The 24,656-nt window shown below is 33.1% G+C and overlaps 1 protein-coding gene across 1 annotated transcript; it reads left to right on the top strand.

The window, feature by feature from the left end:
* Positions 1-3,612: 3,612 nt before the first annotated feature.
* Positions 3,613-9,057, top strand: LOC147405867 (inactive rhomboid protein). The gene is made up of 7 exons (XM_086433747.1): positions 3,613-4,051; positions 4,874-5,092; positions 5,528-5,671; positions 7,274-7,393; positions 7,494-7,580; positions 7,694-8,131; positions 8,885-9,057. The coding sequence occupies exons 1-6, from the start codon at positions 3,671-3,673 to the stop codon at positions 8,126-8,128; spliced, it is 1,386 nt and encodes a 461-aa protein (XP_086289873.1). The 5' UTR covers positions 3,613-3,670; the 3' UTR covers positions 8,129-8,131; positions 8,885-9,057.
* Positions 9,058-24,656: the final 15,599 nt, after the last annotated feature.

Genomic DNA, 24,656 nt, shown 5'->3' with positions numbered 1-24,656 from the left:
GGACAAATCTTCTCATTTCACAGAAATGGGTAAAAGAAATAGCCAGAATCTCAAAACTAACTTAAAAGAAAAAAGAGGTGTGACCCACCTCTGTGTTGAATGAAATCTAAGAATTATTTTGTTTTCATAAAATAAATAACAAAAAAAAATTAAATCGAAAAAAAAAATCTTAAATAATTCTGGATTTCTTGTCTTCATAAAATCAGAAATCAAATCACAAAAATACAATTATTTCGCAGAATAATTCCTTGACAGTGTTTGTGATTTCATAAATTCCAAAAAAATAAAAAAAAAACTAACTTATAGCAAGGTCAAAGTTACAGTCGTTCGTGTTTCGTCGATGGAGGTGCAACGAGGTTGAAGTTGCAGTCGTTCGTATTTCGTGCGAAAGAGAATGCGAGAGCGAGAACGAGAACGAGAGAGAGTGCAGCCGTTCGTGCGAGGGTTTCAACGAGGTAGTTGTGAAAGCGAGAACGAGAGAGAATGAGAGTGAGAGTGAGGATTTCAGTTCGATCGAAAATGAGAGAGGATGAGAGAATGAGAGAATGAGAGAATGAGAGAGAGGGTTTTGTCGAGAGAGAGAATGAGAGAGTTCTCACGCTTTGTTTTGTTTCTGTTTAAAGAGAAAAAAGAGGTGACACTAAATATTGAAAAATTGAGGGATGGCGCTGTAATACATTGAAACGTTATAAGTTAAACATTAAAACAACGAGATTGAGTATCGTCCGTCTGATCTCTTCATATCCAACGATGGCAAAACGTTTGCCAAATTGTTTGTTACGTGGTAGGGCGCCGAAAGAGACACATGACCCTATATATATAACAAATAAAATTAAATATAACAAAAAAGAACTCTCACTGTTTGCCTTTTGTATTCTAACAAATTTAATCACCATTCTAAGTAGTCCAAATGACATGGCCCTAACCATCTAAAGAGTTTTAATTTTTATAGAGACACTATAACATTTATGCTCTATAGCGACGGATATATCTATTGCTACATGTATTTTTTTCCATTGTTGTAGATATATTGCAGTGGATGTGTGGCAAAAGTGGCATCCATCTATGCTGTCCCATTGCTAAAAATAGTCGTGGATTATATTTTCTATCGCAAAAAGTGGTACCTATAGTGGTGGATGTAAAATCAGTTGCATTAAATAAATTTCAAAAAATAAAAAATAAAAAATGAAATAATGACCGTTGCAGTGGATATTTCCGCCGCTATAGATATTATATTTTCATAATAAAAATAAAAATTAAGCTTAATTTTTTTAATGATAGATTTTATCCGTCGCTAAAGGTAATTTTTTTTTAAATTTTAAATCTACAATTATAAATTACAAAATTGCTTGTAGTGGCAAATAGTTTTATGAAAAAGACGTCAAGAGATGATAAAAACCATTGATAAATGCCATTAACATAAATTATTGATCAAATAATTCACATATACATTGTTAATTTAATGCAATCAAATGAATCAATGAAAAAATTCAAGTAGAGACAGACATAAGTATTTGTAAAATCTCATCACCTCTACATTTATTTGTAAAATTAAATTGGGCAAAAAAATCATCACATAACGTTGGAGTTTCTACATTTCTTCAGCATATATTCTTCTAGAAGTGTCCCCTTTAATCGATCCGTTCTTGCACTCTGAGTGGATTTCCCCTACAAGCATGAAAACAAGAAAAAGTATAAGTCAAAAATATTATAAACTTGTTCTAATTCGAAAAGCATATTCAATAAAAACAAGTACATCATTAGTGCAAGTAACATTTTTCAGCTTTTCTGTATAGCACTATGCTTTAATATATTTATGCAAAATGAACATTAATTTCAAGAAACCTATGTCAATACAACCAAATTGTATGTAACTAAGCATAAAAGAAAAGACATTATTACAAGCTAGGAAAATTCCTTTCCTCATCAATAAAAACATGGAAAATAAAATAAGATCCATCACTAATTATAAATTTTGAATATCACGACTACACAATAGATATAGAGCACCCTATGACGAACCATTTGAGTAGAGCCAACCTTACCACATCATTATACATCAAACCCCAAATACAAGTAAATTTCATTAATATGCTCAAATCTCTATTTTCAAATATATTTGCATAACCTACCAATTAAGATATAAAAATTAAAAAAAAATGAAAATACATCTTGGATTTCATGTTTGCATGGTCAAGATTGTAAGTGAACATAAGGGCAATTTCTATCTTGGTACTCTTTAAGGAGACATAATCGACTTTTTCAAAAAAAAAAAAAAAAAAAAGAATATAAGCAAAAAGTTGATTTATTTTAATCATTTAATGAATTATTTTCATGGCTTGAGCTAATGCCATTATCTTTATTGTGCCTTTTGATTGAAATCATTAATGATCGTGAATTTTTTAGTCGTAAGATTTGATAATTGACATCTTAGTATCTATGTTTAGGAGATTCGAGAATCAAACCAAAGTGAACTAAGGGTGTGTTTGGTTTCACATGGAAAATAGGGTGGAAAATCAATTTCCATGGAAAATGACATTTTTCAAGTGTTTGATTACACATAGAAATGGAAATTCATTTTCCACCCCATTCAAAAAGTCCACTAAATCATGGATTTCACTTTCCCACCCATATGGGTGGGAAAATGAATTCCACCCATATTTTCCATTCTCAATTCTTCCCTACCACCACTACCACCACCACCACCACCATTTCACTAACCTCGCCGTCGGTTCCGTCTCTGACCGCCTTCTCTCTCTCTCTTCTTCTCTTTCTTCTTCATCCCTCACCTCTTCCGCCACCGCCACCGCCACCACCACCACGTTCTCCCCCCATCTTCCTCGCTTATCTCCGTCACCGCCGTCACCGTCGTCACCGTCACCGTCGTCGCCACCACCTTCGTCGCCACCGCCACCACATCCTCCCCCTCCCTCTTCCTCGTCATGTTATTCTTCCTCTCCCCCTCCTCTCATCTTCTTCCTCCTTCTCCTCTTCTTCTTTTTTCTCATAATTTTTCATGATTTTATCCAAGTGAAATCAAACAATGGAATTTGATTTTCCAACCCTACCTATTTTTCACAACTAATTTTTCATGGATTTCAAATTCCATGGAAAGTGACTTTCCATGCAATCAAACATACCCTAAAGTTGATTTGGGTCGGTTTGATTCCAAATTTATAAAATCAATCAAGTTCTGTTCAATTCCAATTGTGCACCTCTAATTCAAATCATCAAGATAGAAATTTAATGGCCTATCTCAATTCTCAACCATTTGAATTGTTAAGCTACCATCCAAAAGTCTGGGTGAATTTAGAAAAAAGTCCTATCGTAGGGTCCATTATGTCATATTCCCTATTTTGAAAAATATGGTTGGTCCCGTAAATTTTGCAAAATGCTTGGACCATTTTCGTAAAACAACCAATCAAATTTGAAAACTATAAGCCGTTAGTAAATCAAGACAACTCACTAACGGCTAGAAAATCTCTCTTTTAATAAGAAAGTCTCCACTTGGCGTCATGTAATTGGCCCAACGTCTTTCTTACATGTGTCATATTTACATTCTTTCCCTCCAATTTCAAAATTTTGAAATTTCTAACCGTACAAATACACATAATGTACAAAAAAGCCCTAAATTTACCCTAAAAGCTGCAATTCCGCCCTTACTTCCGCCATGGAAGACGACCATGAAAACCAAAGCTTCGGCTCCGGCTTCTCTCACGCGCAGCCGCCGCCTATTGTCTCTCTCATTACCTTCTCTCCTTCAATCTCGCCGTCTCCACGTAGACTCTCGAGCCATTTCAGCGAGTCGACTCGTCCAGTTCGTTCAGCTCGGCGGCTTTCTTGGGTATCTCTACAAGGCCGACTTGTCGGCGCAGAAGAAGCCAGCTCAGCTAAAACTATAGGAGGTTCCTTAACCCGAGAAGAAGCAGTGGCTTGGGAACTCTTTAGCCCCATTCATCGAATCCTAATAGTTGCAGTTGTTGCCGTTGCTACTGCAGATTTGAAGAAATCTCGGCAGATTTGGAAACTTCAAAGATCAGTAGATCTTAGGGTTAGTATAAAATTTTGCTTAATAAATAGGTTTAATTTTTGTTTCTTGTTTTAATGTTAGATTAAGGTTTTGGTTAGTGGGGTTTCTGGTACTTTTTTTTATTGCACTTTAATTAATCTGTTAAAAGGCAGTTTTGGCCTTTGGGTCCCCTCTGAAAGAAAAAAGAAAATAATTTTTGGCGCAAAATAGCAATGCAAACTGGCTCTTATTTCCCCCCTTAAATTCCTTTTTTTTTTCCCCATTTTAATTTAGGGTTTTTGGTGTAATTGTTTTAATGAATGTTGATTACGAAAATAAAATCTTAATTTTTTTTTTTTGGGTAGATTAGGGTTTTGTTTAATGGGTTTCTTACAATCTTACTTTCTTTTTTGCACTTTAATAAAAGACAGTTTTGGGTCCCTACTAAAAGCAAAAAAAAATATATATTTCGGTTCAAAATAGCAATCCAAAATTCCAAATTGGTCCCCATTTTCCCCTCCCTCTCTTTTTTCTTTTTCTCTTTTATGGGGGGCTTTGGATGTAATTATTTGTTAATGAATATTGATTTATGATTCAAATTTTCTTTCTTTCTTTATTCTTTATTTTTTTATTTTATTTTGGTAGATTTGGGTTTTGCTTAATTGGTTTGTTTTACTCTTTTTTTTTTTGGCACTTTAATGAAACTGTTAAAGACAGTTTTAGTCCCCAGTGAAAGAAAAAAAATTGTAATCTTCAGTTTAACTGGACCTTATTTTACCCTCATTTAATATTTTCTTGTCCATTTTTTTTCTTTTTTATGGGGATTTTTTTGAAGTAATTATGATTTTTTGTTGAAATTTTCAGGATCAGGTGCTGTTGAGCATGCAGCAGAAGCTGGATGATTTGTGTGAGCAGGTGAACACCATGAAGGATGGAACCGAAACAGAGGTCGAGGCTGTCAATTTATTCACTAAGTACAAAGATTTCCCCTTGAACAATGATCGCAAATCCGACGAAACTAAATTTTCCAGCTGTGGATGTCACCGTTGCGATCTACATTCGGTTCAATCAAATGGGTCGTTGGTAAAAAAAAATTCTTTCACCCAGAACAATTAATGTTTGAATTATAAATAAATGTTATGGGATTCTTTTGAATGGTTTTCTTTATCTAGCAAATGACCAAAAGGTAGATGTAAAATCGAAACTTTACCAAAACAGTACATTGCTCATTTTATTTCTTATTAAAATATTTTACCAAAACAGTAAAAACATTTTCCTATTCTATAAAAGAGTAAATACTTTCCCTGTTTTAATTTCAGGTAAAACAGTTAAAAAAAGGAAAGTTCTGTTTTATAAAACAGTGAATTTTTTCCCACTTTAACGAAAATATTTTAATTTCGAAAATGGTAAATTACCGATTTCAAAATAAAAATGAACTGTATGCTGTTTCGGTAATTTTTCAATTTCAGCTCATTTGGTAAATCACCCTTCTTTATTTAACTAATGTATTTTGTATAGGGGGACTCTGTGGAGAAATCATCTGATGGAGATGAGATGTTCAAGTTCAAGATGCCTCTTGTGGTGGGAGCTGAGCAAGAGGAGCGTCGGATGTCTGATTTATCTGATTGGGCTTCGAGTGTCACATCTTCTGCAGATATTCAGGTAAGAGACATTTTGGAGCAAGTTTGAGTTTGGGTTATTTGATTTTGAAATTTGAAAATTGAAATTTTTAAATGTTATAGACCATTTTGATGCCATGATTTAGAAAATGTTGCAATAGTGCCCCCTTTTTAATCCTAGAACTTCAACTTTTGAAAATTTTGATAAAAAATAGCATAATGGCCGAAGAAATTGGTGCAAGAAACAACGATAATAAAAAAAAAAGCACAAATCAAATAAAATAGAATACGACACATGATTTATGTGGTTTGGCAAAATTGCGTGTGTCCATGGGCAATGATGAGATTGATCCCTTCACTATATCTATGAAAAACTGGAATTTAGGTAAAATTGAAAATTTCCCTCATAGAAACCCTAAACAAGTTTACCATGAATTAATTTCTTCCATAAAAAGATGAAATTGCCTCTAGGGAAGAAAGTTATGACAATGTGAAAAAACTATCACCGAACATAACAATGGCATTATGCATTTTTTGAATCATGATAAGTATTTAAGTGTCCATTACATTGTGGGTTGTTGGTCTAACTTTGGCTAACCCATCAATTAACTTTCTATTAAACCAAGTGATTTCCAGTCTTTGAGTTAAGTTTTTATGTTTCAAAGATATATTGAATTTCCTTGTTTGCTTTCATTGTGAAATTATCAATGTTGTTTAGGGGGGTTAAAGTTTGGTGTTTAGACATTTTAGTTTGATAACAGTTTGAAGTTGTTGAGCGATAAACTTTAATTAAGTAGTCTAGATTCTATAGAGTGATCGAGATGGCTCTGAAGATCCAAGAAATCCATAATTAGATTGATGTGCTTCTAATGTTCTTCATTGTTTGTAGCTTCCCGGAACTCCATTTCTCCCACCAATTAAGATTGTTGTACCTTTGAATTCCTTTGATTCAATTGTTTACTCTCCATCTACATTACATTTAGGGTGCAGGGTATGTCTACCATGTTATTCTTATGGATGATTCATGTTTAACTAAACCATAGTTACCTGACTTTTAGTTTGATTTGATTTACACAAGTCACAATTCCTACTTTTTTCCTTTCGAAATTGAAGGACTAACCTGACTAAGCTAGCTAATTTTTTAAATCAATTCTCAAGTTGTAGGCATGATGTTGCTAATTATGTAATTATTCTTGAACCCTAGTTGTTGGCATGGATCTTAATCCTGGGTAATTAACCAAAATCATTGTAACCAAGTTCTGATTGAGTAATTATTCAGTGGAGGATCAGTTTGGTTTAATTCGTATAAATCAAGCAAAGTCTCAGAAAAAAAATATTGGGAAAATTTCTGTGATTCTTCCCAAAAACCCATCAAAACTTCAACATCCTCCCCTGAAACCCAAATCTTGTTCTTGAGATTTTAAGGTTGAAGAAGATTAAATCTTGGGGTGGGAGGGGGATTAATTGGCAAATCGCCAATTAATTTTAGTTCGTCGATTGATTGATTGGGCACTTGTTCGGGCAACTTTTATGAATTTTTGGAAAAAAAAATCGTCGAATTTCATGACAGTAACCAAAACCAAGAAAAAAAAAATGAATTTCTGGGTTTGTGTTTCATAATACAACAATGGTGCATTACTTACAGCTGAGCTCACTAGCAGTAGAGCAAGATATCTACAATCTTCAGAAGGAATGCGAAGAAAAAGATGCCACTATAAAGGAGTTGGCCGCTGTTGTCCATGCATCTGATGTTGCTGGATCAAAGGTATTTTACTTAGTGTTCTTTACATTTCATGAATACTAATATAAGAAATCCTCCTCGATAGTTTGATATGATTCCCATTATTTTCTCTCATTGATAACAGAGGACAGCAGAGTTGGAAGACATCATTAGAAGGAAAAACATGATAATTACAAAGTTGAAGAAGGATATGTTGGTTCTAGAGGCAAAGGTGGTGAATGTGTTGTTTGTTTCCTTCTAAATTCTTAGCATAAATATAAACATAGGTGGTGTTTGTTTCATTCTTGAAGCAACAATGGGTTTGACACATAAATATAAACATAGGTGGTTCACTTAACGAGGCTTCGAAGACCCTCATCTTCTGCTTCAATGTTGAACACAAAGCAGTTACCGGTTATGGCTGATAATCTCGTTTATGACATGGAGAGTAGCACTAGTCCTTCATCTTCAGATTCCGATTGTGATTTGAAGCATAATCGACAGGTTTTAGTTACTCATTCTAATGTTGCAAGGAGAAATCATAGAGCAGCTTTAGCAAAGGAGGCGAGCAACCCCATCTCGTTACCGAGACTAGCTGACAAACCTCCAAAGCCACGTCATGTTAGCCCTTTGAAAGAGAATTCCATGAATCAGAGTCCCGAATTAGTGGTTACGTTGAAGGCGAAGCAATGCATATCAGCTGAGGGAGATTTGAAGTGGAATAGGAGGAGTGTTCAACGTGAATCAAAGGCAACAACTCCACTGAAGAGATGGGTTTAGTAGGTACAATTCACACTTTTGTATCATTTTTTATCCATATGATTGCTTGGTTTTAGTGAGGATTACCAAAAACAGATTGATCTTTTCGAAAATTATAGTATTGGGTATAAATTTTTTTTGGAAAAATGGGTAAAATCAGCAAAATCCAACCCTTGTCTTAATCATGTAACTTTTGATCTAAGCATCTCTTTCGTTATTATTATTATTATATATGTTTTTGGGGTAATTTGCAAAAATCTAAGTTGAGTTGCAAAACAGTTCAACCATTGTTATTTTTAGCATTTTGGGATGATTTTAGTAGTTTTTGGACTTGAAGCTAAACTGGACAATTGTGTCCAAAAATTACTAAAATAACCTCAAAATATAAAGTAAGAATGGTTTATTTCTTAGCCGATGCAATTGGATGCCAAAAGCATGTATAATAATAGCTAAATGGATGCCTCGTTCAAAAGTACAGCCCTAATTAAGATCAAGGTTGGATTTTTCCCTTTTTAAACAAAAAAAAACAGCAAATTCACTGATTTTCCCATTTTCATGGAGAAGTTATTTATAAAAATTGATATATACTCAGTTTTGTTACTTTTTATACCTGAATTTGAAACTTTCGAAAAGTTCATACCCATTTTTATAATTATCTCAAAAACTTATACCGATGAGAAAAACAATGTGAAAGGGTTCGTTCAACACAATTTAAATTCAGTGTAGTTGCTTTACTATGCATTCTTACAACTTTCTATTTTTTCCTTCTCATCTTAGGCCAAGAATTCCCAAAACATAGGAAGTTGAAGATGAGAATTGATTGCACCTTGCAAAAAAGTGGGGAGGGAGGAGATAATGTAGCATGGGATTATGGGAAGAAGTATACAGAGTATATATATATATATATCATAGAAGTAGAGAAAATTCTGGATTTTTATATTTTAGTTCATGTTGGATGAATACTGGGATTAAATTTTTATTATTATCGTATTCATATTTGATCTTATGCTGCATTCCTGCATGTTGTACTATTTTTTTAGGGATTGTATTGCCACACCAATTTTTCATATGTAAATCACTGTAGAATTAATACACTTCTTGGGGTTCTGTTAGTAAAAGTTGGTGTGGCAATAAAAACTCTCCCCCCAACTTTTCATATGTAAATCACCATATAATTACCACACGTCTTGGGGTGCTGTTAATAAAGTTGGTGTGGCAATAACAGCTCTTAAGTGGATTAGTGGTTAGTAATCAGAAGTTGAACATAGGTTTTGAACCTTAGACAACCACCAATGTTTAGAGAATTTCACCAACTTAGCTAGTTGGCACCTTTTCAACTGCATGTTGTGATACTTGTTAACTTGCCCGAAGTTCAGTTCAATGTGATGATGATACATGGCGGAGCTTGAGAAATGAACAATGGTTTAAAACATGAGTAATCGACTCCCCATAAGGAATAAAAGTTAACTAATACAATACCAAGTAGAAGGTTTTGATCAATTTTCCCAGTTTTATAAATTATTGAGATTTTTTCTTGATTTTGGATACATTTTTAGTGGGTGATTTTTAGATATCCCTCACAGTTATGGTAAAAATTTGAGAAACCACCGTTGACCTCGTCTTCAACCTTTAGTTAAAAACCCTTGACCTTTATACCAAAACTCTCATTGTCTTCAATTTCCCCGAAGATCCTATCGGAATCTTGTGGTTGAAGATGAAGGTGAAAATTTAAAACTTTGAAGTTGAAGATGGATTTCGACGAGAAAAATCAAGGGTTTTTGGCTATAGGTTGAAGGTGAGAGTTGCTTCATTTTCCCTTAGTCTCTCATAAAAGACTAAGGTCAAGAGGTGTGTCACCATGTGTATCTCAAATATTTACCAAGGGTTATGTTTAAATCACCCCTTTTTTTTTGTTTTTTTTCTTCTATTTTTTGGATATAGTTTCTTCTTGACAATTACTAATTTAATACTTGTTCATGTGTCTCTTGCCTTAGATATAACATCACCACCACCACCACCACCTTGTATTCATCATTCTATATCCTTAATATCTTCAATCTTTCATTGTCTCACTTAACACTCATATCATGAAGAGTTCTCCATTTTCAACTACCACCACCTTTGCTTGTATTTTTCTTTCTATAGTTATTCTCCTCTCTTTAACATCAAATATCCAACTCTCTCAAGCTTTTCTTCCTAAATCCTCTTCAACCCATCACCACCATCACTTTGTTGATTGTCTTTCCTCTCAAGACCCATCTCTTTGTCTTCATTTTCAAAAAAACCACCATTACCCTCCACTATCACCTCCTCTCGATGAAATCGATCCAAGATACGGCGTTGAGAAGCGACTTGTCCCCTCTGGACCCAATCCTCTCCACAATTAAGAATTACGTTTCTTCGTAAAATTATCGATATAGTAATCTTCTTCATTAGACCAATATTAGTTTTACACCTCTAAATCTAGTCTTTTTCATCTAAATTTGGGTAGATTTTGTTACTTCTTTCATGTTCTTGTTAGATATATATATATATATATATATTTTGTTGAAGTATACTTTGCAATGGTTTACTGTTGAAAGGGAAGAACTATGATGGTTACAGCTACTACTATTGAAAGGGAAGAACTCAGGGAGATGGATGTCAATTCAATCCTAAAGTTCAGCTTTACTTGTGAGTCTTTCTATTTTAGAGCTGCTATTAGCACACCAACTTTTACTTATTATCACACCCATCCATAAGTAATGAACCAATTAATTTCAAGGGATTTTCCCCAAAACGTGTGCAACTTATGTCCAAATTCCGGTTTTGGTACAGTGTTCATTTTAATTCCCAAAATATGATCAGTGAATTTGCTGCTATATCTACGAATTTGTAGATTTTAGAAGTGACGAACTCATGAGTTCATAGGTTAAAAAATTGATGAATGCATGTTTCAGGAATTAAATTGAACAATGTACCGAACTTGGAATTTCGTCATATTTAGTGCACGAAATGGTGATTCACCCTAATTTCAAAAGCATTAGTGTGTTCTTGTGAATATCAGAGGTACCCGTATTTTCAAACTGATGATATAACCCTTGACCTCAATCTTCTACGAGAGACTAACATATTATGACCTTGCCTTAAGCCAAAACCCTTGATTTTTTCTCTCAAAAATTCGTCATCTTTGAAGTATTCAATCTCTAGGGTAAATTTTATTTCAACCTATTTGATCTCTCATTTTCAATCTATCCTTCAAACTTTTATAAAAAAACTCTTTGGTTTTTCAACTAAAAATCCATCGTCCTCAAATTACCCAAAAATGTATTAAGGTTGAAGACGACTTACGTCATTTTCTATTAGTCTTTGAGGGGTGTTTGTCATCAGTCTGAAAACACAACTTAGGATCTCAAATATTCAACAAAATTCAAGGGCATGTGCATACCAACCTCCTTTCTTTTTTTTTCTTCCAATTTGTGTGTGTCTGTGTGTGGTGGGGGTGGGGTGTGGATGGGATCAAGAGAAGCTCATGAGTTTCATTAAATCTAAAGCTGGCTAGAAAGCACTCAATGCATCAGCGTTATTGGAGAGGGCAATACAGTCATTTTTCTGACGTCATCTCCAAGTGCAATGAATGTATTCATGTATATTTCTCTTGTATTTATGAATACCAATTAATAATCTTGCTTGTGTTGGATTGATTGTTTTCTCTTTTTTTTCTTTACTCTTTCCTTACATTGAAGTCATGAGATAAGGGGAGAATTTTAGGAATGAAATAAGAATAATGATTTTCTTACGTCCCCTCCCCTCAGACATAGGCATCACACAACCACACAATCGTAGATCATTTTCTTTGGGATATTAGAAAATAAATCTTTTTCTTGTGTATCTCGAGGGAAATGATCTATAATTTTGGGGTGGGGGCGTATGTCAGAGGAGGGCGTTAGATTATCACAACTCATGAAATAAATCCCCAACCTTACATCTTATGTCAATTGCTCTGATACTATAAGACAATTTTTACATGGGAAGTGTTCGGAGGTCCTAAAAATAGTCAAACATTTTTCAAAATAGGGAGTTAGAAGTTTCGGAATGCACTGATGATGATCTCTATGGTGAAGAGATCATCCTTACCAAAATCATTCCGAAACTTCTAATCCTAGTTTACAAGTTGAAGAATTGTGGATTATCCGATTTTTGTAAACTACTTTTGATGGGGTTAAAAGTTTCTAAATGGGCTGATTTTTGGTGAGGGTGATCTCCTCATCATAGAGACCATTCTCACAAAAAATCAACTTGTTTTGAAACTTCTAACTCATATATTGAAAAAATATTAGAATCTCATTAGGGCCTTCGAATGCCACCCTTTTTATATTATTATTACTTTAAAGTATGAATCTCTGATTGCTTTAAAATATTTGTAGGCTACTTTAAAATCAAAATTTATTTGATGGGTTTTGTTGATTAGCTTAGCATTTAGAAATGGTAACTGAGAAAAATAAATAAAAAATTGAGGGGTCTCCTTTTTTACAAATAGCAATGACATTTTGTACCTAAAGATTGCTCGATGATTGTATAAGTTAAAATGTTATTTTTCAAGTTAATAAATTTTCCCACTTTTATCCAAAAAATTTAACTAATAAGGCAATTATGTTTAGCTTTTTAAAGGCAAGCTATACTTTAGAGTTTTGATAATCTGACTTACTTTTTCTGTACGTACTTTGAACTCTCTGTTCGCAAAATTGTAGATCCTTTGATTTGGGATATACAATGACAAATATTTATGATTTTTTATGGTGATGTGAACGGAGAGTCCAAAGTGAGTAAGATTATCACGACGCTATACTTTATTACAAACAAAAAAGAAGACTTGGAACTTACTCCCTGATTACTAGAATCACTTCCATTAGACTTCTTATTATTATACCTTCCATTTATAATTTAAAAATTCATCAAATGGATGTAAAAATAAATTTTTTTAAATAAAGAAATTGATGAAAAAAATATATATGGACCCATCGGAAGGATTTGTAATTAAAAGACATGAAAATAAAATTTGTAAATTAATTATATCATTGTATGATTTTAAATAAGCTCTAAAACAATGACATGAAAAATTTGATAATGTGATGATATTAAATGGATTTAAAATCAATTAAGTTCCTAAGTGTGTTTATTATAAAATTGTAGTTGATTTTTATATGATTATTTGTCTATATGTAGATGACATGCTTATTTTTATATATAATCTTAATGTTGTGAATCAAATTAAGAGATTGTTGTCTAGAAATTTTGATATGAAAGAATTATGTCATGTTGATGTAATTCTTGGAATAAAAATTTCTAGAAATACTAATGGATTTGATTTATCTTAATCTCACTATATAGAAAAAGTTTTGAAACGTTTTAATCAGTTTGATTATATTCCTACAAAAATACCTTTAGATCCAAATTGTCAATTGATGAAAAATGTTAGTAAAAGTATTTCTTACTTAAAATACCCTTAAGTTATTGGTTGTTTAATATATATTATGAATTATATAAGGTTAGATATGACATATTTAGCAAATAAACTAAGTAGATGAACTAGTAACCCATGACATGATCACTAGAAAGCTTTGGCGAGATCATGAGATACTTAAAGTATACCATGAGTTATAGGCTGAATATAATAGGTATCATGCCATATAAAAGGATACAATGATGCTGATTGGATATCAGACTTAGAAGAGTTGAAATTCACTAGTGGTTATCTCTTCACACTTAAAGGTGCCAAATAAATATGCATAGCTTTTTCACCATGAAATCTGATTTTATTGCCATAGATAAGAGTGGTGAAGAAGCTAAGTGGTTTAAGAATTTTCTTGTTATCATTCTTATTTGGTCTAAGTCAGTATCTATTATATCTATTCATTGTGATAACCAAGTTACCATTACGAGGGTAAAAAATAATGTGTATAATGGCAAGTCAAGACATATTAAATGGAGACATAACTTCGTAAAACAACTACTCTCTAATGGGATTATTTCCATTGACTTTGTAAAGTCTAAAACAAATTTGACAAATCTTCTAAGAAAAGAATTATTTATAGAATTAGTTACATCTACTTTGAAGGGAATGGGCCTAAAGCCTATTGATTAAAAATTACTTCAATGGAAACACAACTTACTTGATTGGAGATCCCAAGATATAGGTTTAATGGAAAAACGAGGTTGGATGTAATTTAAAAGAAACTAATGAAAAATATTATTCTAAATCCATTCCTATGAAGTGTTTATTATTACCTATAAAAAAGAGAGGTTGAAGTATAACTTCTTAATATTGTCTATACTTATAAAAATGAAGTATAATATGGTATTTTTCATAGACACACTTAAATGAGTATAAAAATAGGTCGTTTCTATGAGAGTTTAGGCTAAACTCTCTAAAACACTCATTATACTAGGTTTTGGTTCAACACCAGAATGAACATCATAGATAAAACTTGACAATTGATTAATTAACTTGTGTGTATAGTCTGTTGTTTTGATTTACACTAAATGTTGGTAGTTCAAGGTTTAAAGTCCACTGACTAACTAATAAATCTGATAGACTTATACTAGATAAGGTTCAAGTTCAAAAGTCACTTATATTAAAACATGGTTGGTCAAAAGTGCTCTCTCTCTCTCTCTCTCTCTCTCTCTCTCTCTCTCTTCTCTCTCTATATATATATATATATATATTATATATATATATATATATATATATATGGGTCAGGTTCAAGGGCCGTCTGAGAAACCGTCTAAGAAAACTTTCGACGGTAAATAAAATTTTAAAATATGGGTTAGAAATTTTGGATTGAGCTGATTTTTTGTGAGGATGATCTCTATGATGGGAAGATCATCCAAAAAAAAAATCAGCTCAATCTGAAACTTCTAACCCCGTTAAAAGTGATTTAGAATGTGGACCGTCGATTTTTTACCACTTTTTATCACTAATTTGTAAATCACTTTTGATGGATTTACAAGTTTCTGATTGAGCTGATTTTTTGTGAGGATGATCTTCTCATCATAGTGACCATCCTTGCAAAAAATCAGCTCAATCCAAAATCTCTAACCCTTATTTTGAAAAACGAAAGTTTTCTTAGACGGTTTCTCAGATGGCCCTTGAACCGCCCCCTATATATATATATATATATATATATATATATATATATATATATATATATATATGGGAAATGTTCAGCACCCTAAGTTTTACCACACACTTTAACAAACGTTTTTTGTCCTACATGGGTTAGAAGTATTGGAATGAGCTGATTTTTGGTGAGGATGATCTCTATGATTAGAAGATCATCCTCCCCAAAAATCAGCCCATTCCGAAATGTTTAGCCCCATGTTTACACGTTGAAAAATCGTGGACCGTCCATTTTTTATAAATCAATTTTGATGGGGTTAGAAGTTTTGGAATGAGCTGATTTTTGGTGAGGATGATCTCCTCACCATAGAGATCATCCTCACCAAAAATCAGCTCATTCCGAAACTTCTAACCCATGTAAGACAAAACGCGTTTGTTAAAGTGTGTGGTAAAACTAAGGGTGGCGAACGGGACCCTATATATATATATATATATATATATATATATATATTGTGTTTTTTGTATTCACGTGAGGGATTGTTAGAATTTTAGAGGGTTGAATTTAAAAACCCTTTAATATTTTGAGTATTGACCTTAAGATAAAAATATAATCTCACTTTTTGCTTTCTACTTTATGCTTTATGCTTTTTTACTTTTTCATTTTAGTTGGTTGTTGTATTTTTTGCCTTGTGTTATTTTAGTCTCATATCGACTAGGAATAGTGTTGATTTGTAACTCTTATAAGGTTGTGTTTCTATTAACTTTAAAGTTGAGAGATGTAGTATGTGGGTTTATGCACGCACATGGGGGCCAAGAGGAAAATTCAAGGTTCCAATTGGGATTTGGATCTACTGATCCAAAAATCTTAATGCGTGTAAACACGTACGACGTGTGCGCATGAGGGGTTGCAAATCTCGGATTTAAACCTCATGTGGATATGCATGAATGCTTGTTTTTTACTTAAATTTTCAAGGTCAATTTTATTTTAAAATTCTAATCATTTTTTAAACGTTGGTATCAGTATCTGTTCTGAACTAGTACAGAATGAAGAGATGTGATTGTCTAAACTTGCTCTTCCTCTTTTATTTAAACTCTTTTGTTTAATCAAATTAAAAAGAATTGTCTCATCTCCTTTACTCTATTTACTCACTGTTTAATTGCCATTAACATATATACACATTGCATTGTGAAATCATACAAGTTAATTAAGTTTGAAGCTATATTCCGATTGGAGTACCCCTTTAGAACGTGAGTTGATGTATCATAGAGAGTGAATGCTTATAGACTATGGTACCATAACAGGAACGAAATTTGATTTAGGACAGTGCTTTGTGCATACCTAACCTTTAATTTTAAGTTAAGTATTTTTTATTACATTCAAATCCAAAATCAAGAATTTTTTCAAACTTCTTCTTTCTCTTTCTATAAGAAATCAGTACCTAGTTTCCAACATAAAGCTTTATATTTTGGATTGTCCTTTTCTTTAGAAAATGTATGATTGCTATGAAAAGTATTTTCTAATGGAAATCAATTTCTTGAGAAAATGGAATTGTTGATATATATTTGGGTAAGGGTTAATCACAAGAAGAGAAACCTTAGATTTTTCACACTTTGACAAGAAAATTATTTGTTGGGATTAGATAGGCCTTGGATGGGAAAATATGTAATCATACTTATGTTGAATTTTGTTTTCTCACAAAAATCATTCCCTCTTTAGGGTTTGTATGATTATAGGGAATTTTTTATCAATAGAATATGAACTTCTTGAGAAAATGATCGTGGAAAAATGAATTTTAAATAGAATTATGGTATTTAATTGCACCTAGGAAAATGTCAAAAAAAGAGTTGACTTTTAGTTTAGGGGATTTGGGTAATCCTGAGAAAATAACACTAGGAGGTGAAAAAACATTTTCCTGTGGGGTGGACTACGAAAATATTTTCCCTCCCAAAGTGAAAATCATTATTGTAATTGTAGAGGATAAAAGCTGTAATTCATCTAGATCGTACATGTGTCCAAATCCTGGTAAAGGGTAGAGCATATAAAAAAGGCTTTACTCCAAGCAAGTGGTATCAAGATCAGTTCATTTGTATAGGGTCATGCTATAATATCACAATCAAAATAGGTCAGTGGTTTATTTGGGATAGGGTCATTTTTAGTTTGCTAGTGATTTGCATATGTTTTAGATCATATGTATCAAACACACAAGTCTGACACAAATGCATGCAATCGATAAATTAATTTATTAATATTTTTTAATAATAAAGATTAATAATACCCCACATTAAGATTCAAAACTAAAACTCTCCCCGACTATTATAAAATTAATAATTTTAAATAATAAGAAAAGAGACTTTAAGAAATATAGATAGAAAGATACAACCACCAAACTGCAATGGTTGGAATAAGTGTCATCATTTATAAATAAGTCAATTTTTTTAATTATAAGAAAAATAATTAATATAATATTTTAATAGTTTATATGCAATGCATGTGCGTTTTACTAGTATATTAAAAGATAAAATATAATATAAAATTAGATTATTTATTTAAAAATTTTAAAATAATTATAAAAATTAAAATCATGGATAAATTTTAATTTCTTTTAATACATGTCGATTAGCACTTGCCCTCTACTAGTATTTATTCAAAAGAGATTTGAAGAAGTTTTTATTTTCTTGATTCCAAGTGTCGGTGGTCTCAAACACATTAATCCTAGAGGACCCAGTTGGACTCTCAAATTGTTGCTCAAGAAGATTACACAAGAGGGCTTGTCCTTGGGACTTTTCTAATACTTCCATCCAAATCATTTATGACTACTTGACCTTAATGCTTCCATGTTAGGAAAATGCTGGAATGACACAAAGGTGACAAAAATGATGTGGTGGTGCGCACATAACCGTAGATGCTTTTTTACTTGTATCTCACAGAAAAACATCTACGGTAATGTGCCCGACACCACATCATTTTGTCACCTTTGTATCCCTGTTTGTGTCACTCCAGCACGATTCTTCCATGTTAGGAAAATGCTGTTTGTCGTTGGGACTTTTCTAATACTTCCATCCAAGTCATTTATGACTACTTGACCTTAGTGCTTTCATGTTAGGAAAATGCTGGAATGACACAAAGGTAACAAAAATGATGTGGTGGTGCGCACATAACCATAGATGCTTTTTACTTGTATCTCACGGAAAAACATCTACGGTAATGTGCGTGACATCACATCATTTTGTCACCTTTGTATCCCTGTTTGTGTCACTCCAGCACAACTCTTCATGTTATAATCATAGTTTTAAGAGTCGTGCTAAGGTGACATTGAATTTACTATGATTCTCACATTTCTGACGTGTGACGTGCACATAACCGTAGATATGTTTTCTCGAAATACGAGTAAAAAGTATCTACAATTATGTGTGCACTCCACATCAGAAATGTGAGAATCGCAGTAAATCCAATGTCACCCCAGTATTAGTGTAGTTTTAAATGTGTGGAGTCGACTGGAAACTTGGCCAAGCAACCAAAATAATTGGATTTCGAGGTGACTTTGCTCCGCAAAATCAAATGGAACCAACTTGGCAATCAGATGAGTCAACTCATCATTTAAGCCTAGTCAACAAGAAAATACTCCCAATCGGGTCAGAAATCGTTGGTTAGGCATACTATTTTGTGTAGAACAAAAATAAAATTTTAATTTAAGATATTAAATATTTTTTTTTCAAGTATTTCTAAACTTATAAATTAATTATTATATTTTATTTGGTCAGAACTCGTTGGTTAATTATTATTAAAAAAAAATCAAAGTACTTCTAAAGTTGTAAATTAAGTATTATATTGACTCATTCAGTTCAACTTGCAATTTAGAGTTGATTAGACTCATGATTGTGTTGCCGAAGGAAGAGTGATAGGTGGATCTAATGCAGATTCAGATAGTTACGATATTCTTATAGATGAAGTCCTTGATGGGAATGTGATTCTACAGAGTGGAGAAGTAACATTCGCTGATTTGACATGCGGTGATATTATTGATTGACCCAAATTTCGAATAAAGTTTTACTGAACAGAGGTACTTTTCTTGCTTTATATGGTAGATAGACACTAAACATAAAAAATTATATGGTAGAGGTACTTTTATTTTGTAATTTGGTATATTCATCTTTCTTGCATAATTACTTGGATAGCTTTAGGTAGTCAGTGTCACTACTATATATCTGACAATGTTTTTTAATTTTTCAACCACAGATTTTGGCAATATGTCGCAAGAAGTAGGAATGTATGTTATCCTTAAGAATCGCTACGTCATTATTCCAAGGACCGAGAAAGACAGACGTTGGTTTTGATTTCTACAAGTCAAGTGAAATGAAGTTGGTAGAAATTTTTTGAAAAACTACTTTAAACATTGGGATGTGTATTAAAATCGACACCATGAAAATGGGGCATGTTGGACTATGATTGCACATGTAAAATTTGAAGGAAAATGGTTTCCATTTGAAAAATGTAAAATTTTGTTTTTTTGGTGTATTTATTTATTTTGTTAGATTTCAATTTTCTGTTCAATGAAAATTATCATTTTCTTTTCAGGTGAAAAATATTAAAAATGACAAACAATAGTGGCTAAATTTGGAAAAAACAAAATGTCAAAAAACGACGGCTTTAAGCCGTCGTTTATATGTATTAATTAAATTTAAACTCGACTAAAAAAATGACAAGTTTGGGCCGTCGTTTTATTTTGACAGACCATGACCGTCGTTTTTTACGACACTTTGTTGACACGTGCCAACCGTCGTTCACTAAAAACGACATCGTTATTTACAACGGCTCTTGCGACGGCGGGGACCGTCATTTTTCTTTAAAAACGACGGCTTTGGCCCGTCGTTTTTTGTAAAATATAACGTAGTGGAACTTATATGTGACTCCAAATTATTCAAGTTGGTAGGATGAGTCAGAGGTTTATGGTCTGAGGGTAAGGTTATAGGATTTGAAAGGGGTTAGGTTTTAGAAACATGACTCTGAAAAGTCACCGATGCAAATATTTTTACATCTTAGTAGAGATAGAAAAAAAGAATTGCATTGGTTCAATTATTTATGAGATTCATTCAATAGTTATAAAATTTTGTACTTGAAGAGTACTACAATCAATTCCCATTGATCATGGAGTTGATCAAAAAGGTACTAAACATTGTATGGTCCTCCATATGAACTTGATTGCATTATTTTTATATGATATTTTCTAAGTGTGTTTCTAACTTGTTTATTCTTTTCAAGGTTAATGACTTTAGTTTTTGTTTGAGCAATTTCTGAAATGTCTTTGTATATTAGATTGTAATTTATGATTAAAGTTCAGTTGACGTAAAATTTCGATAAGTTGAATTTACTTTGAAATTTATCCGAGTTATTGTAAATTTTAATTATGATAATAATGAGATAAATCCTAGGGATATTTACGAAAAAACAGTGATAAACTTTTGACGAATTTACAATTTCCGCTCACTGTTCATTTTAATTACAAAAACGTGAACGATAACGAATTCGGAGGTTTTTAAAGTGTTTATTTCGCAAGTTTAAAGAAACTAATTGGAAATAGGCACTTTAAAACCGCCGAATTAGTTACTGTTCTGAATTTTCACGTTTTGATAATTAAAATGAACAGTTAACCGAAATCGTAAATAACACATTTTATATCCTATATATGATGAATTCTCTGAGCTGATGTTATGAAACATATAATGTATAAGCAAACTTACCTGCAAGTAATCATTAACTACCATTATCAACCATATTCGCGCAATGAGTACATGCAATTCTTTAGATAATTCTTTTTTTTATTTATTATTATCGTAAGTTGGGGGTATATAAGGGACCCCACCCATTTTATTATTAGAAAACACTAAGATCTAGTGTAATTACAAGATACATCATCCATCAGGATTGTTCTAAGCTCTTGAGGAACAAATTCGACTTCTGTAATTACATAGAAAACTCTATGAGAAGATCGTAAACGAGCTAGGAAGTCAGCCTCGCATGGTTGACTTGTATCCATTGAAAAATTCTTCAAATATAGTCCTTATCACACTCTCCAACATGACTCAACCACCCCACATAACAGCCCTTCTAGATGCTATAAAGAGAAAATTCACTTTCACCAAGACACAACATCCACCACATACATGTTTTAACTTAATAGACTTGAAAAAAACTTTATTACATCCCTTTATCATTCCCAAGACACTACATATATGCAGTTTACATAACTCAAGATAAGTCTTGAAAGTGTATTAATTCACCTTAGGAGGGGGAGGGGGGGTTGAAAAAAGGATAATAAGGTACAATTGGGTTAGGAGGAGGAGGGGGGCTGAAAAAAGGATAATAAGGCACAATTGGGTTAGGAACTGGAGGGACATGAGGAGGGGGAGGGGGGCTGAAAAAAGGATAATAAGGTACAATTGGGTTAGGAACTGAAGGGACATGAGGAGGGTGATGATGTAGATGATGCCTAGAAGGTGGTGAGTGATGACTTGAACCCGAAGGAGGAGATCGACTTGTCGGTGCCAATGGTGATGTCGGGCAATTTGCGTTGGGCATTGGTCGTGGAAGACAAGGGTACGGGGATTTGGTCAGTAACGGTGGAGAACCACGTATCATTTGATCAGATATCGTGGTCTCTAGCTTCGCCTTCAATGGAAATTTCATGAGTATGGTTATGAAGAAGAATGTAGAGATCATTTGATTGAATTTTCCAGCCATTTTGATAGACAAATGGTCTGAAAAAGATGCAAATGAAAGAAGACTAAGTAAGAGTAGATAGATTAGATGAGAAGGGGAGAGAGGTGGAGTGATCTATTTCAAGGCAAAGCGTTCAGTGAGAAAGCTATGTGGGATAGTTGAATTATTGAATGTATACCAACGCATTTGACTTCAAATACAGAAGTCAAAAAAGTTTGGCTACTATGACGTAGTGACGTTTTGAGCTTATAAGCCATCAACTGAAAAAATTCCTTTATCTGTCTATCTACATCCATAGTAATAAAAATAGGCGATTTTTTTTTCAAAAGTTGCGTTTAAAATGCGATTTGCATCCTTGAAAATTAAGACGATAAAAAAAAAGATGATTTTTTCATTTGTAGCAGAAGTCATTAACTTTTTCCCATTTTTTTCCCATGACTAAAATTTAAATATATTTTCTCTCCTTTTTTAAATGTGGGATTTGATACATAATAGAATTTGGAAATTCATAAATGTAAAAAATATGGAATTTGATGATAATAATTTTTTTTTAATGAATTTTCATTATATATATATATATATATATATTTCATAACTTTTAATTTATTTTTTTATTTTTTCTTTTCATCGGTTTTTTCTCGTATTTTCTTAAGCTTTCCCTTGTTGATTTAAACCCATACTCCGACTTTGTGACTATGTCTACATCTCATATCTACATCTACACTCTTAAAAAGCAAAAGCACTTTTCTTATGTCAATTATTTAAAAATAATATATATATATATATATATATATATAGATATATATATATATAATATATATATATATATAGATATATATATATATATATATATATATAATATATATATATATATATATATATTAAATTTAACCCGTGCATAGAGAAATTAACCTGGCAATACTACTGTTGCAATTGTATTACAAAAAGTTAATATGACTAACTTAGTAAGATTTGAAATCATACTAAGGGTGTTGGGCCCACATGGATTATCAAGTTGGTTATCCAACCCCACAACCTTCTAGATTTCATGGGAAAACTCAGTCTCAAAAGGTTTTTTGAACTTGACTCAAGGTGTTGAAATGGATGCTACCGAACTCTCAAATTAAAAATTAAAATTCAACCGTGAAAATTAACTCTCTTTTTTTCAAATTTTTTTGTCAAAGTTCTTACAATTTTGTCCTCTATAACCTTGTGGCATTAGATCATGTGTTTGGATGCCACAAAATTATGCAATTAAGACCTATATGTTGCAATTTTATTACAAAAGGTTAGTATGGGGTCAGATTCCGGTGAACGGTGTTGGACTCTACCTCATAGATCTGAAATCACTCCTGCCACCTCCCTATTAGTGCCGACATGGTACTTATCAAAAAATCTTCGATGCTCAAGTAAGAGAAGTAGAAGAATAATCAAATATATTGGTTAAACCTCCAATCCTCCAAAAGATCTCTTACTCTGTGCAAATCGTACTATTTATAGATCCTCTCTCTGAATCAGGATTTTCCCTTCTCATTGGAGGTGATTCCAGATAATCCCTTGATTCCTAGGATCCTAAATGGAATGGAGATCTTCTGGATCAAATATACTATACTGGAGATATTTCTGGGCAATGTGCACATATCAGGATTACAAGTATTCTTTGACCAGATCTGCCATATTTTGCAGACCAAGTCTTATTCAATGTTGTGCTGCCCTTCTAGCCAGGCCATGCACTTTCTACCTAGGCCTGCCCTTCTGCTGAGCAGCGCCCCGTATGCTGATCTGAGCTAGACACCACTCAACCAACATGGACACGTTTGCGATCTAGATAACTGTGCGATTATTTCCTTCTACAATTATCCCCTCTCGAGAAGACGCGAAGTCTCGTCATCTTCTCAAGACACGTAACCTCCTTCTTATTGGCTGGTAGGATTCTCTATAATTGCTTCTACTCTTAATGAATCGACGCATTTAATGCAATGTCGTTTCAAATCTTTCTCTGATGGTTGAGATGAATCGTCCTACATCTGTGTTCTTCCACGTGCCCCACTAACATCAGCACTACACCCCAAGCTGTGACAATTAGGTTGGATTAGGTTATCCTCCCAAAGGTACGTACTCTTTTTCGTTCTCCTATAAATCATAAATTTTTGTGCTAACTTTCCCTCTTATTGTGTTATTATTTTCTACGATCTCATCTTTCTGTGCTTACGACGTTCTCTATCTCTTTTTCTCTTTCTGCTTCATCGTCATTCTTACCTCTCTCAAGCTGAGGTAATCTTCTATTCTTACCCTCTCTTTTCTGCAAACTTGATTTCTCAATGGTTGCTAATCTGACCTAACTTCGGAGGGGACTTTATATCATTGCCTCTGTGTTTATTCGGGTTTGCAAATACCCCAAGGATCTTGATGAATGTCGTCAGGGGGAAATTATAGTCTATGTCGGCCAAATCAAGGCTGGCCTTAATTTTCATCTCTTTCCCTTCCTCAGGGAGGTGTTGAGTAAGATAAATTGGGCCCCAGGCCAAATGTATGGCATCTTTTATTGTCTGGTAGAGATAATGGAAAAGATGAGCATAACCCCAATGACTTCCTCTCCAAGTACAATTTAAAAGCTATTCCCCAGCGCCCTAGGTATTACTCGCTGTCCTCCAAGAGTGTTGCAGTTGCACTAGTTCCCTCTCTCCCTAGTGCTGATAAAGGGTGGTACGAGGACCTCCTGATTGTCTTTG

This window comes from Akebia trifoliata, chromosome 3 (assembly GCF_017979445.1).
Source record: "Akebia trifoliata isolate Shusen 1 chromosome 3, ASM1797944v1, whole genome shotgun sequence".
Classification (NCBI taxonomy): domain Eukaryota; kingdom Viridiplantae; phylum Streptophyta; class Magnoliopsida; order Ranunculales; family Lardizabalaceae; genus Akebia; species Akebia trifoliata.
Note: the sequence above shows the minus strand (reverse complement) of the source record. Positions and strands in the feature narration are given on the sequence as shown.